This window comes from Gobio gobio (genome assembly GCF_949357685.1).
Source record: "Gobio gobio genome assembly, chromosome: 7".
NCBI classification, from domain to species: Eukaryota; Metazoa; Chordata; class Actinopteri; order Cypriniformes; family Gobionidae; genus Gobio; species Gobio gobio.
In genome coordinates this window covers 38,241,723-38,257,868 of record NC_137103.1, presented here as the reverse complement: position 1 = coordinate 38,257,868, position 16,146 = coordinate 38,241,723, and the positions used below count along the sequence as shown (strand labels likewise).

At 36.3% G+C, this 16,146-nt stretch overlaps 1 protein-coding gene across 1 annotated transcript in view; it reads left to right on the top strand.

Moving 5' to 3' along the window:
• nalcn (sodium leak channel, non-selective) overlaps positions 1-16,146 on the top strand; it is a 115,249-nt gene that overhangs the window by 42,084 nt on the left and 57,019 nt on the right. Inside the window, 5 exon segments of the mRNA XM_079821184.1 lie at positions 5,295-5,426; positions 6,744-6,911; positions 8,963-9,154; positions 10,270-10,407; positions 14,754-14,828. Coding sequence (XP_079677310.1) covers positions 5,295-5,426; positions 6,744-6,911; positions 8,963-9,154; positions 10,270-10,407; positions 14,754-14,828 — 705 coding nt within the window.

Genomic DNA, 16,146 nt, shown 5'->3' with positions numbered 1-16,146 from the left:
GCACCAAATCAGCATATTAGAATGATTTCTGAATTATCATGTTGCGACACTGAAGACTGGAGTAATGATGCTGAAAATTCAGCTTTGACATCACAGGAATAAATTACATTTTAAAATATATTCAAATTTAAAACTTGAAAATGTTATCTTATATTATAATAATAATATTTTAATATGAAGACTTCAGATGCCTCAACACCTGTGAAGAGACAACTCCAACTCCTGCGAGGACTCTGAATCAACATGATCCAATGCTAAATTCTGCTATATATCCTAATCATTGTTAACATGTATTCATTACTTCAATGAGCTCATTGTTTCTGCCTTAATTTATACGTTGTTTAAATCAATACTTTGTTAGCTAACTGCATACATTTCTGAAATACATCATTTGGACAGTCACCTCTGATTACAGATCACTCAAAATTATAATTGTAATGTAGACACATGCATTTTCTGTAAAGCTGCTTTGAAACGATATGTATTGTGAAAAGCGCTATACAAATAAATGTGAAATGAATTTTACAATATTAGTATTATAACTGTATTTTTGATCCAATAATTGCAGCCATGGTAAGCATTAGAGACTTATTTAAAAAACAATAAAAAACAACCCCCAACCTTTTTTAGATTACATAACTGCAATCCTAGCAGGGTTATGGACGGTTTAATTGGCGATTACAAAAAACGTAACCTTCTGTTTACAACATACACAAGTCTAAGGAATCGCAGTCGATATATATCTCTCTGGGCAGATGGACAGCCTCTGGACACACAGAGAAAGAGAAAATCTGTTCTCAGATAATCTCTTCTTGTATGCCCTTTTTGCCATTGTCTTTCCAAAGGCAAGCTTTATTTTGGAGATTGTATGTGGCGCGGGGCCACATTGTTCCACATGTGGCCGTCTGGCTGTCAAACCCGGAGGGAGAATGTCTCTTTTTTATGTCTCTGCCCACGAACCCTGCCACAGAATCTTGCAGTCTTTCACCTCTCTACTTAATAGACCATTTCCTATTTACTTTCTTCTTGCTCTCTTTTGCTTTCAGCGATTTGGCTAGTTGACTAGGGTGAAAAAAGTGGTCTGTAAGGAAGGCAAAAACTGATTTTGTAACAGGGGGATATTCTTGGCTTACCCTAAATGCTTTAGCTGTATATAAAGTAATAAAATACTACTCTATTTTACTGTTATTAGATAAATGTATCAGATATATCAGTTTAATACTGTTGTAGACAGGTTTTCCTCCCTCTCTCTCTCTTTAATAAAGAGGAGTTTAATCGCTTTTACATAATTGTTATTGACTATTTTGGCTTCTCCAAAAGATGTGGGATTCTTTCTGTTGATCTTCCAAAAGGTCCTTCCTCTGTTCTCATTTTCTCTCTCCTCTTCCTCAGTTTTTTTCCCTCGTTTTCATTTCCTCTCTCTCCAGCTCGTTTGAGATTTTCCACCCACCCACAAGCTGTGTTCATGCAGGACTGTCGAGTGTACATGTTGCATTTTATCTATATCTCTTTGGTGTGTCTCCTCATTGTTTTATAACACATAAATGCACCCAAGCTGTGAGTGTTTATACAAGTTAGACTGTGCCATCCACCGTGTCATGACACTGCAATCAAAGTGAAATAGTCCCTCTGTCATTGGTCATGTTGGGTATTTCCTCTGTGTGTGCATTGCTAATGAATTTGATTTAAAGGTCCCATGGCATGGCATTTTTCTATTATTTTATAGTGTTTTCTGAGGTGTACTTATATTATTAGTATGATTTTTACATCATAAAATGTCATAATTTAGAAATAAAAGGCATTTTTTCTATACTGCTGTTTGCCCTGTGGCTGAATGCCCTGCTTCAAGAGGCGTGTCTGCTGTGAGACTTCAGTAAAAACGCCCACTGTTGTGATTGGCTGACATCTTTGCATTTTAAATGAGCGGAGGGGGTGTGGTTTAACGAGGCACGAGCAGGCACGAGTCTGCCAGAGAGACGGATGGACCTGTGTTCACTTTCTCATCAGTTCTCTCAGCATGTCTCAGTTCAGGGTGAACTGTTGTAGTTACTAGCATATACTTCAGGTTATTAGTTTATTTCTAGTCGGAGGGACTGTCACTCATGTCAGAAAGTTAGTAACTTTAGTAAATTATGGATCAGCGTTGACTCGAGACGCGAACCGTTTAGAACGATTCAGTCCGATTTGGTGAACTGGTTCGGTTCAGTAAAAAGAACCGATTCAAAAGAATGATTCGTTCGCGAACCGGACATCACGGAGACGGAGCGATTGCTAACAAAGTTATTTATAGTAACTAACTACTGAGTTATGAGAGCGCTGTCAGTCAGCGCGAGTTTATTGTGTTTGTATCTGAGAGTTCTGAATAAACACGAGTCCCAGTCACACCGAGTCCTCTTCATCATTATTCTACCAACTTTGTAACACATGCAATGTACCATTACAGCGAGATGAACGAGTTAGTAAGTGTTGAGTATAGCATTATTTCTAGATATGTTCCAATCATATGAATAGCGTCATTGACGCGCATTGAGTAACGTTACACAGCGCAAACAAAGACACAACAGCTGTAATCGAATGTAATCCAGTTTATTGTGGGGAAAGCTGGCTAGCCTAGCCGGATACCCTCACGCTTACCCTCCTTCTGCTTAATCTCACGCCGCGTTTGGTGCCTCCGCTGTGGGCCAGATGCAGTACTGGGGGTCGGGGATGTTGGAGGCCGAGCTTCGGCGTGCGTGAAGTTTATCTCTAAAGATGTGACTGCTGATGTTAAACAGAAAAGACTCTATGCACATTTTAGAACAGATAGACGCAACAAGGACGTACAAAAAAAAAAGCTACACATAAGAAATCAATGATCACAGATCAGAAGGAACTGAAGAAAGACTTCTGTTTTCATTTGTACATCCAAACACTGAGAAACTGCCAGTGTTCACTCGTTCACAAGTAACGTTAATGATCTCGAGTGTTTGCATGGGCGTGGCAGATTCTCTGGGCGGAGGAAAGGGAGGAAACCGTTCCTGCTTGGACGTCAAACCAGGAGACTTCAGGATTGGCTCGTCTGGCCTGTCATTTTCTCAAAGGCAGAGAAAGACAGCCAGAACTCGGGTTTACACCCATCAACATTTCTATCCACTTGGGGACAATATTCAGGCTAGGGGAACTCATATTAATGTTGAAATACCTCATAAAATGAAAATTTCATGCCATGGGACCTTTAAAGGTGCAGCGTGTACTTTTTGTGCCATTAGTTGCATTAAACAGAATTGAAAAAATAATGATTGCTTCCGAACAGGTTCCCCTAAACACTCCATCCTGCCCCATGTTTGCCATTACTCTCATTACTCTTGAAGCATTTGCAGAAAATTATGTAAATGGGTCAGAAGTCCCATATATTACGATGTATGTTATGTTAATTGCAAACTTTTCAAATGTATATAAATATAAGTTGTTTCAGAGTGTAAGGAGATTATACATCATTCGCAATGCTTCATGGGAGTGGGTGGTCACTGTTGAGCTCTATTCCCATGATTCCTGTTTCCATGGTAACAGTTACTTCTCTGGTTGGTACTGTAGATCTCCTTCAGGATTGTGGTTTGGGTAGATTTACCAGGGATTCCACAATAATATGTATTTATTTATTTAGTTGACTTGCTGATTCATTTAGTTGACCTGAAGCGTATTTCATCACGCAACCTCAGAGCTTGAACTTACCATCATTTTCTGCATAGAGTAATTGATTGGGTTTTCTTTTCATTTGAAATGATAGAACAAAAACATGTGTATAAAACAGGTGTGGACCCATCTGATAATACAAATATTACCCGCTAGTCTGCGTACAACTCAATAGGCAGTAAACATTTTTAACTCACCTTAATACAAAATGCAGGTTATTATACAAATTTCATTTTGCTTTTATACTTTCATTCGCTTTTAGTGATAGGGTGATTTGAGAAAATATCACAGTGAAATGCATTTTAGCAAAGCTGTTTCTAATAAAATCATGCTAGGCAAGCACAGTATAAATATATATTAACAAACACATTCTCACTTTGTCAGTGAGTTATTTTCATATTCTTTTTGCTTGCTTATTTGTTACTGCTATGGCTTTAATATGTTGTATTTTGTACTCCGAGACCAATGATATCAGCTCCACCGACAGCTGTTTATCTAGAATTCTGGCTTCCAGACCCATGACCCCTAAAGATTATGTTGTATTAGTCAGTGTTGCACTGGAAGAAACTTGGCTGTGTCCGATCGAGAGGACACAGGCTTTTGGAACCTTTCAGTGCTAACTATCAGAAATTTCTTAAAATAATAGAACATTTTTTAATTACAATATTCCATATATTGTGCTTTCTGTTAGGAACACTTCGGTAGTACTTTATTTTACAGTCCTGTTCCCAGTGTACATGCAAGTTCTCAATGAAGAATCCTGCTGGCGATAAGTCTCCTGGTCTCTGCTTCAAGGAGGAAAAGAGTTTCCAACAGTACTTATTATAGTAATTACAATAACTGGGTTATTACTAGGCACTAACCCTGAACCTACCCCTTAACCTAACCTTAACCCATGTAGTTACCTTATATTAACCAGTACTTTCTTAAGTAAGTGCACGTATTGTAAAATAAAGTGCAACCAAAACTTCTTTCTAATGCAATTTGGATTTAATAAGGTTGTAAGTCATATAAAATACCTACATTATAATTCATACAGCGTTGCAACTTTTATAAGAAAAGATACCTACCACAGACTCAAGTAGAGACAGATTTCAAGGGCAGCAGACAGGTGTCTCAGTCTGGGTTTAAATTAAGTTCTCTATCCTGTCTCATCTTCCATTGGTCTGTAATGGGCCTTAGATGGGTTCATTTGGCCTACTGAGGGCTCAGGCAGTGAGGGTCCATTTAGTTGGCTCAGCCCTTACTGTGATTAAAAGCTTCCATCATACCAAAGTGGAGAATCAAGTGGAAAATAATGTTCTTCCAGCAACTACACTCAATATAAGGAAGCAGTCAGCCTGCTTGTTTATAATGGAGGATATACATCCAGAGACATTAAAAGGGAGAGGCAATAGACCACACATATAAAAATGAATGGCAGAAATTGTAATGCTATATATGGCGGCTCTAGGAATTGAAGTTGTATATATTGGAATATATACGCACAGCTGACAAAAAAAGGTTGACTGCACTGACTGAAATTCTAATAGGGACTTTGTCAGCATGTTGCTAAGCTAACAACAACACTGTTTTCTCTGTCTCACCAAATGCATCTCTGATCTTTTCTCTCATCTCTGCAGAAACTGATGCGATCTTCAGTTTTCCACATGTTCATCCTCAGTATGGTGGCCGTTGATGTGATTGTAGCTGCCAGCAATTACCACAAGGGCGAGGACCATAAACTCACTAATGACGAGTTCTACCTGGCTGAGGTAAGACCTGTCAAAATCGATACTTAGAAATGGCTCTGGACCATATTTTCTTCTTCTATAATTTTTTTTTTGTATGTATACAGCAATGAGATTACACTGAAATAGTAATGATTGTTAATGATTATTAAATATATTACTGATTTATTTGGGATGATAAGAATATTGGCTATTAAAATGAACTGTATAGTTTATTTTATTGTATTCCAGATTTTGTGGGTAATTTTTACAGGGCTAGAAATATAGGGCTAAAAACGATATACAAACAAAATAAAATTATTCTGTAATTTATTATAATTTTTTATTAAAAATGTATCTGGGACACCGTATATAGCTGATGCCTAAAAGGGATGCCCCAGATGTTACTAATCACACCCTGATCACTTTTCATGATAGGTGCTACGATTGCTGCATAATTGGAATCCATCTGTGAAAGTCTTCACATCTTTTACAGATATTCATTGGAGTGTCAAGATGCTACTTGATAATGAACTTTTAAAAATGATATATTTCTTGTCATATTCTAGGGTGGGCTTTCTGCTCTTTCTTTGTCTTGGCAATGTGTATTAGCTTTAAAAGACAATTTGTTATCTGTTATGAGATGGGCAAAAAAAAAAACATATTCTTATTGCACTCAAATGCATCAGCATATCAGATTTTTGCTGAAAGCTCATATATACATATCCTCATCACTTTCTGTCGCCTTAAAAACCCTGAGATTAAATCAACTGAGTGACAACGTGGGCGCAAACAGCTTGTGGGCAACACTCCATTTTAGCGAGTGCTGGGTGGATATGTATATGTGTGTGTATATGTGTCCTGTTTGCCACGCACTGCCTCTGCAATCAGTATGCAGGTGGCACAGTGGGAACAAAGACAGATAGAGGAGTGTGGCCACCCGCCCACTCCAAGCTGAAAGACAGAGATAAGGAGGAAAAGGCACCTCACATATTCACAGGCTGATCCATCTCATCATTAATCCATGCTGCTCTTTATTTGGATCAGACCAAATGGGGAAAAACTGGGGAAACACTAGTTTTGTTTTCGGTCTTCTGTTGACATTCCTGTGCCTTAATGCTTCTCACTGGATTGCACTTTTTCCCCATTACTCCCTTCTATAGTATATACTGTGTCTTATAAATGAAAAGCAACGTTATTGTGAATGGAAAGGGTTCTTCAGCCTTCTTTGTTTGAATGTGCATGTATTCACAAAAAACCTTTGCAAAAACCAAGAACTCCAGGGACACAATTACTAAGAAATTGGCAAACAAGGAACAGCTTTCCATTATCATACTTCCTGCCTCTTTCTGCTGTTTCCAGGTCGCCTTCACTGTGCTGTTTGATTTGGAGGCTCTGCTGAAAATCTGGTGTTTGGGATTCACTGGCTACATCAGTTCCTCTCTACACAAGTTCGAGTCACTGCTAGTAGTGGGCACTACCCTGCACATCTATCCTGATCTCTACCACTCGCAGTTCACCTACTTCCAGGTTAGAGACAGTTACTGATCCAAAGATCATTACTGAAATATATCATGCAAGTATTCAAACAAACCTTCGTACTTGTTCCTGAATACTGCCTAATTTAATCTATGGTGTAGCGTTGGAAGCTTATACTGCGAGACCAATAAAAACATGGTTCGTTTTAGTAACTTTTGATAATAGAAACTCCTGTTGACTTGATTTGATTCAATTTGTCATTGGTACTGTAATCTACCAACATGTCACCATGCTGAATTAAGACAAAATGGCAGTGTTTGTAAATCAATAAGCTCTCTATCATCGTTCAAACTGCTCAGATTAGTTTTCAGATGTTATTGACTCTGATAGCAGCGTTCTGACAAGTCATACACATAACGTTTATTTTTTATTTTAGTGAGACCATGACATGTGCAGCCACAGCATTTGTAAAAGGCTCCCTGCGTGAGTGCAGCACCTGCTAGATTCTGAGATGCTAATCATGCACTAATGCAGGGTAATAATAACGCATACTGGTGGCCACGGCGGAGCTGTTTTCATACATCTCCAGGCAGCTGCAGGGAATGGGAATGGATGAAACCCGCTCACGTTGACAAGCCTCATTAAGGACACAACCTGCGTTCTCCCTCCAGTTTTCTCTCGGCTGGAGGGGCGGAGCTCCAACCGTGAATATTCATATCTGGGCTCATTATGAAGCTGCCATGAAATAGACACATGATTCACCATGAGCAGTCACCATGTTAAATTTGATTTGTAAATAGCATTCTATATTTTTCCATCATTAGTGAAATGAGCCATTGTCGCAAATAGAAATGTCTGTCTTCAGACTCATATTCTAAAACTTTTTGAACATAATTACTACTTTGTATTATTGAATATTCTGTAATCAGTTTTGACAGCTTATATTTACATTTACTGTATGTATATTGTACACATTCCTTTCTTGAATACATTTTTTGTACACATTGTATTAGTGGCAGGTAATTGCATTGTGTGTGTAACAAGTTGAGGTCATAGGTTTACAAACACCTTGCGGACTATACAAAATGTTAATAATTTAATAAGCAGTTTTAAAGGCTGTTCAAGCTCCTTACTAGAAAGACCAGTCATCTAGTCATTCCTTTAGTGTGAAGGTCAAACTAAACCTTTGAGTTCTGGTTTGCCATATACAATAAGACTTACATTTATGTTTCTAGAGAGCCTAATTAGAACTTGATTTCCATTGGTTCTTAAACTACACAGTAAGAAATCTCTTGTATAGTACACAAAGTGTCTCTGAATAGAGTTCATCGCCTTCCTTGGGAGAATTTTATCTGCATTTATGCATTTGGCAGATGCTTTTAACTAAAGCAACTTAGTGTATTTGAGATATACATCATATTTACACATATTTATCAGTATATTCTGATGGAATTAAACCCATGATTGTGGTCTTACTAGCACCATACTTTAAAAGTTGAGCTTCATAAATTCTGATTTGAAATGGTTCCGGGGGAAAAAAACGCCATATAAGCACTGTGGTTTTAAGTCTCTCAAGAAATAAAACCCCAAAAAAAGCACATTTGTTAATATGTTTGTTGTTCAGAAAGACCTTCTCCTGAGGAATATTGGATACTTTTTCTAGGTTTAAAAGTAACAACAGCATGAGGACTCTCAGGTCACATTCAGCTAGAAGCAAATGGATCGATATCCATTCTCTGTGGTTGATCAACTCAACCTCAAAGATGCATCATTGCTCGAATTTGTTGTCATCTAGAGTAATTTAGTTGAGCAACTTGAGCAACAATGCAATTTGTTACCAAGTTACTCTGGGAAGCCAATATCAGCATTTGCTCATTAAAAATCAATAAAACAAACACCACTCCGTAGCCCTTCTCCTTGTGATAGTTTTCATGATAATATTTAAATAAAATTATGTAATGAGATGCCTTATATATTTATATAAATGTATATTAGTTGGTTAGTTCTTTGATAAATTGATTTATCATTCTATGATGTTTCTTAAGCAAATATTATTTTTGTTCATTTAATAAAATTAAAATGTTTTTCCTTCTTTCTTGCAGGTTTTGCGAGTGGTCCGTCTTATAAAGATTTCACCGGCACTGGAGGATTTTGTGTATAAAATCTTTGGTCCAGGGAAGAAACTTGGCAGTCTAGTGGTGTTCACTGCCAGTCTGCTCATAGTGATGTCTGCCATCAGTTTGCAGATGTTCTGCTTTGTGGAGGACTTGGATCGTTTCACCACATTTCCACGGGTAAAGCTCCCTCTTTCTGCAGACACTGAAAGTAGTTGTGGATCAAAAGATGAAATTATAAAATAACTTGGTCTTGGAAGACCGAATTAAATCCATTTTGATTGGAGATTTTGGTAACCTAACAATCTTTTTATGATTTAAATAGCCGAGATGTTAAAATACTTACAATTATCACGTCCGAAAAACACAGGTTAAATCTAGAGATTTCAGAAACCAGTGTGGACCAAAATATCTCTAAATCTATTATAATACCTAATTTGTCAGTAGATATAAGACTCTTTTCCAAGTTTTTTGATACTATGTGCTCATGAGAGGGGTTCTCATTAGTGGTGTCTTTTTATCCTCCGTTATTAGTGGGACTCTACTGATCCCAATGCGTACTGGGATTTGGAGGGGCTCACATAAACAGATGCCGCTCATTTCCAAGGCGGGTGGCATGATAACCATTGAAGATAATGATGTTTACCCAGCTCCCTTGTCAATAGACCTGTTGCAAAATTATCTGCAGTCACTCAGAGACAGTGTGACTGTAACCAGGCTTGGGACCAGCTGGGTTTAGACCTTCATTTGACTTCCATGGAAAAACGGCCATGAAAATGTGGTCTCATATCTCCGTAGGATTCAGTTTTTTTGTTTTGCATCCATTTTAGTGAATGTTGTGCTCTGCCTTGTCTTATTTTTGTTGCAGCATTTAGTCGAAAATCCTTGTATATACATGAGAATATACTTAGGAAAAGCAACAAATGCAAAATTGTTACTCTGCTTTGTTAGTTTTCAAATTTCAGTTTTGTTTGGGTGACTGGAGAGGTCAAATCAGAGTCAGGACTATTAGCATCATCTGTCAAATCCATGAATGTCATCAGTTATGCTTATTAACTGTTAAAAGGCTAGATCAACCAGAAATAATGTTTTTTTCTTCACCATCATGTTGTACCATTTGCATATGACTTTCAGAATATCCAGACTGCCATAAGTTGTCCATATGATTCGTATGAAGCCGTACTGATAGCATATTTAAATTTAACTGAGTAATTTGACTTAAGGACGTTGTTTTCTGATAAGAGAGAAAAAATAAAAGAATACAGGTTGATCATTTATCTGTTTCTATCCTATAGGCATTTATGTCCATGTTCCAGATTCTTACTCAGGAGGGTTGGGTGGATGTCATGGACCAAACACTGGTGGCAGTGGGACAGATGTGGGCTCCAGTGGTGGCCATATACTTCATTCTCTACCATCTCTTTGCCACACTGGTAAATATGATTTGTTGTGATTTTTCTGTAAGATAAAACAAAAGGGCTTCTATAGAGTGCTTCAGTGATGGCATATTTTTGTAGGCCCATAGATTTTCCCATTGGCTTTTGGATTATTGACAAAGTTTAGGATACTTACACATTTTGTTCATCATAATAATCTTCACAAATGAACAAAACTTTTATGAATTTTTAAGCCTAAATACAATTGCCAGAGATAAAAAGATAAACTTATCTATAAACGACTATAAACAAACTGCACTACGGTGACATGACTTCAACATCTCCACCATTAAGCTTCCAGCAACTCTTTCAGTCGTCACTCTTTTCCCCTTTCTTTTTTTTTTTTTTTCCTGAGTTACAATAGTTTGCAAGTAGGGATGCACTGATTGTTCGGCAACCGAAATTATTCGGCTGAAAGTAGCAAAAATTGCACTTTCGGTGTACGGCTGAATAAGTGAAAAGAGCGAATAAACTTTACAGACCAATGAGGTTTTTGATGACGCGATCAAATATAGCAACCAGCGCGTGTGAGAGAGGCGTGCACACTTCTAAATGCAGCAATGCAGCACATGTCGGAAGTGTGGAAGCATTAAGCCTTGTTTATACTTTCGCCTGGCTCCGCTGCGCGAAACCTCCACTGACTGCACGCGCGTTTCGTTCGCTTGGCACTCTGCGATGACGTCATTTTTACCGCACAGCGCTCGTGCGGACGGGTCGAGTATAAACAAGGCTTAAAGGGATAGTTCACCCAAAAATTTTAATTCTGTCATCATTTACTCACCCTCAAGTTGTTCCAAACCAAGCAGATAGAGCAACCATTGACTAGGGAAAAAAATACTATGGTAGTCAATGGTTGCTCTATCTGCTTTGTTACTAACATTCTTCAAAATATCTTCTTTTGTGTTCAGCAGAACAAAGAAACTCATACAGGTTTGGAACAACTTGAGGTTGAGTAAATGATGACAGAATTACATTTTTTGGGTGAACTATCCCTTTAAAGAAGGCTTTAAAGTGTCCGAGAAAGACGCAGAAATGGCAGTTTGCAGACACTGTTCTGCTGAATTTTCTAAGCACCCTCAAATGCAAGCAAGAGCTCCCTCAGTTGATACTGTAATAATATATTGGCAAATGCTGCAGTGCATATTTGTTTCTGTAGAATGTCAAATGTATCCATTTACAACGTGACATACTGTAGTTGTTGATCTCTTATACGCAATGGCCAATATGTTTTAAGTTACTCAGACTCTCATGAACAAACAAACACAATTTGGTTATGATTTGATTATGATACCTGTAGGCATAATTGGCCAAATAATTTTTTTTTTTTTTTAAGTTATATTGTGCTTTGTTTGTAGAATGTCTGCTGGAATGCAAACAATTTTCAGTGTTAAATAAATATTTTTAAATTGTAGTTAAGCAAAAAAAAAAAAAAAAAAAAAAAAAAAATTATATATATATATATATATATATTAAAAGCAAGATAAAATAGTAAAAATATAAAATGTGAAAATATCTATAAAATAGACCTTATTTTAGGCATTTAACCAAAAACCAATTGGCATCAGGACTGGAAATGGTAAAATTCTAACTTGATTCTGGGTTTTGGCCTACATAAATATGTCATCCCTGGTTCTGGAACATACAGTTCTCTTTTGCACTGTTATCAAAATATAATTTTATTTGAATTTTTTATCTACTTTAGAGCAACTATACAGACACATACTGTATAATGGTGGTAGACATACTGTATAATATAATGATGATATATACAGTGGTGTACAGTGGTGACACATTGAAAATCTGGGTTTTAAAATGTAATTCTGGAAACTAATCTAAACTAAAAATCAAATAAAAAAATGACAGGTAACATAGTAAGGTACAACTATGTGAGCATGTGGTCATAGGATTTACACAGGGTTAACACCACTGATCTATATAGAGAACTGGATTGCTCATGACGTCATAAAAAGTGAAGCCACCATGCCACCATATTGGTATTCATTAGTAAACTCGCACGTTCTACTGAATTAATAGGAATTATATGATTTTCCTGAGAGCCTAAGGAGACAACGTTTTTATATCTGAAGTCTCCCGGAAGTCTCCCGGCACAAACGTCCTGAGCATGTAAATGTTTATTTGTTTAAAGTCATGAATTTCTCCTACTTATTAAAAAGTTCATATTCATTACAGTAGTGAACATCAGATTAGCTGATAGACGAGACACTTGAGCATATATATTACAAATGTCAAAGTGCGCATTCTAAAATCGGAATAAAGATTTATGCTGTGTAACCTGAAATCGCCTTGTACGGCTGTTTATGTATTTATGTTGTGTTGTAGAATTGTTTTTATTCATACAGTAGGCTAACTGCAAATGCTTCAATAATGAGTTCGTTAACAGCATGCTTTTCGAAACAGTTAATTATTTAAATGATGGTTTAAATGATGGCTGCAAATCGGGTGATTTTAGGTCCATGTTTTAGCTGTAAGTCAATGATGCCCTCTGTCGGTATAGGGAATAGTAAGATGTCCGCTCTAATACGTCCGGTGGCTTCACCGCCTGATGGCAGTTTAGAACGCAATTCGCCAGTCCAATCATTTATCTAGATCAGTGGTTTACACTTACAAGATAGGTGGCAGTGTGTGACGGGACAGGTCTGAAGCCTGTTCTACCTCATCACTTTTGCCATTTATTTTTCATTATGGCTTCCTATAAAGGCCCCAAGTTCCATGTGTCGGACATCCTCTATGTTTTCAGGGACACAGCAGCAAAGCAAATGCATCTAAAATGAAGACAGCTTGAGTTTGTGTCGCTGGGAGCCAACCAGACTATTAGAAAATGAATCATCCTTCATCCTCCTTTCCTTCTCTTGATCTTCTGGCTTACCTAGCCATCAAGAGAACATATTCAGAGATCCCGCAGCAGGTTGGATGTTAGTGAGAGTAGTTTTCCAACCTCTAATGGCCAGTTTGGTGGGGTTTGAAGAGATGCGGCACTCTAGCTGATATCTGAAGTACTCAGGTACTTAGTGAGTGTGAATAAAGGTGATCAGTCTGTGTGTAGGACTTTCTGTAGAACAGAAATCGAGAACTGCCTACTGTGTTAGACAGAAATTATTAGGGAAATCCTGGTTTGTTTTGTGACTATTAGACTGCTTGTAGCCTGAAAAACTCACTGTGATTCAAGTAGTGTAAAGTGCAAATGAATAAATTCATGTGCTGCTTCCCAACCATCAACAAAAAGAAGAGTAACAATACTTGCTTAGGAAATATGGCAGTAAAGTGCCTCTGGAAACATTCTATCACACACATGTATCAGTTGTCACACCTGACATCCCACACTCCCTTCACCTATATTTTTATCTTTAAAAAACATGTCTTTGGGGCATTTCACAGCCACATCACGGCCCCTGTCACTCCCCATTACAGATATTACAAGCCAACATTTAACCATTGGTGTCTTGTTGTTGAGTTTCTTTGTTTTTGGAACCAAACTGTTAATTGACATGCTCCACAATGCAATGTACATGTATGCTGTGAAGAAAAATAAATATTTGCACATGAAGTACTATAGGTCCATATTAACCATTTCTTGGAGATATCCTCTGTGAAGAACAAAATGTACTCTGGGCTTTTGACAAGTTTGAGTGAGGAGCAGCCATTTAAATTTGACATTTGAATGAGAGCGCACACTAATGACAGAACAGATCGAGCATATAATCAAGACACGGCTGAATCATTTATTCATTTCCTGTCATGGGAAAAAAAAGAAAATATGATGAAGAGAAAAGACGCAATGCCTAATGCATTTGAGACAGCCTTAGTTTGTCATTTAATATCAAAGGACTGTTGACATCTAATACACATTACGCTGCGAATCCATTATTGATCTACTACTGTAAATCATTGTTTTGTTGTCCTGAGCATACTGTACATCTACCTCGTACAGTTTGCCCTTTGCTGTGTCTATGGTACCTTTTTTTCTCTGACAAGAATTGGCCAATACAACATATTCTTTTATAAAACATTGATTTTATTGTTTAATCAGAACGACATCTTGGACAGAACTTTCATCTGCATGACAGATTATCTGTCAACACCCCGTCAGCACAATACACCTACAGACAATGTATGACAGAGAATATTGAGGTCACATCACCATGTTTATGTCTTAAACTGCTGGGACCTTCAAACATTAATTTAAGATGTGTGTCTAATTAAAGAATTGTCTTAAATTTCTTCAAATGGTTTATTTGATTTGTTTAGCCTGCAATCTAAATGCATACAAGTGGGTATTGGCAAACTGTAATGAAAGATACATTCAATATGCTCTTGTGTTTTAGATCCTTCTGAGCCTTTTTGTGGCTGTTATTTTGGACAATCTTGAGTTGGATGAAGACCTGAAAAAGTTAAAACAGGTAAGGCATTGTTCTATTTAGTTTGCTTATATTATAACACTACCATTCATAAGTTTAGGGTCTGTAAGATTTAAGATGTCTTTGAAAGAAGTCTTTGAAAGAAGGCTGCATTTATTTGATCAAAAATACAGTAAAACGTTATAAAATAATATTGTGAAATATTACTCCAGTTTTCAGTGTTACATAATCCTTCATAAATTATTCTAATAGGCTGATCTGGTAACAATTACTAATAAGAATGTTACATTTCTATTAATGTTTAATATTTCTTATTATGTGCTGCATAATATTTTAAGGACTCTTTGATGAATAGAAATTTCAAAGGAATAGCATTTATTTTGAAATATAAATATTTTGTAACAATGTAAAAGTCTTTACTGGCCCTTTTGATCAATTTAATGTATCCATGCTGAATACAAGTATTAATTATATATATATATATATATATATATATATATATATATATATATATATATATATATATATATATATATATATATATATATATATATATATATATATATACATATATATATATATATACATACATATATATATATATATACATACATATATATATATATATACATACATATATATATATATATACATACATATATATATATATATATATACATATATATATATATACATATATATATATATATATATATATATATATATATATATATATATATATATATATATATATATATATATATATATATATATATATATATATATATATATATATATATATATATATATATTACTGACCCTTCTGAATGCTTGTATTTTTATTATATTTTGAAGCTGTTGGTTGGTAACATTTTAAACATTTAAACCTGTTTTCTGGGGGAAGAACAATTAGCAAAGCTGAAGTAAAAAAAAACTTGTTAAATCCATCCATTCACTGTCAGACCTACCCTAAATAATAAGATCTAGTTTGAGTTGCTGAACCATAGAAATCAAAATACGTCCAAAAACATTCCTCAACAAACACAATTATAGCCTTAAAAAAGTTTGATGTGTCTTTCCTGCATTTGAGGAAAATCAGCAAACAAGGTTAGCTGTGTTAATTAGTACAGTTCTCCATCTTGTTCTGTGTCTATTTTTACTCTTTTATGGGGCTGTGATGCGCAGGTAATGATGACTCATAGGATAATTAGCGCGAGAAAGCGTGACCCGTTGGGCAAGCGCACTTAGAAAAAATAAGGCACCTTCTTCATAGGATGCAAATGAACTTCTGCTGTGGCCAAGTATCATAGGAAATGGCTTTTGAAAGCAATTAGAGGTCGGATGTCTCTGTGGATAACAG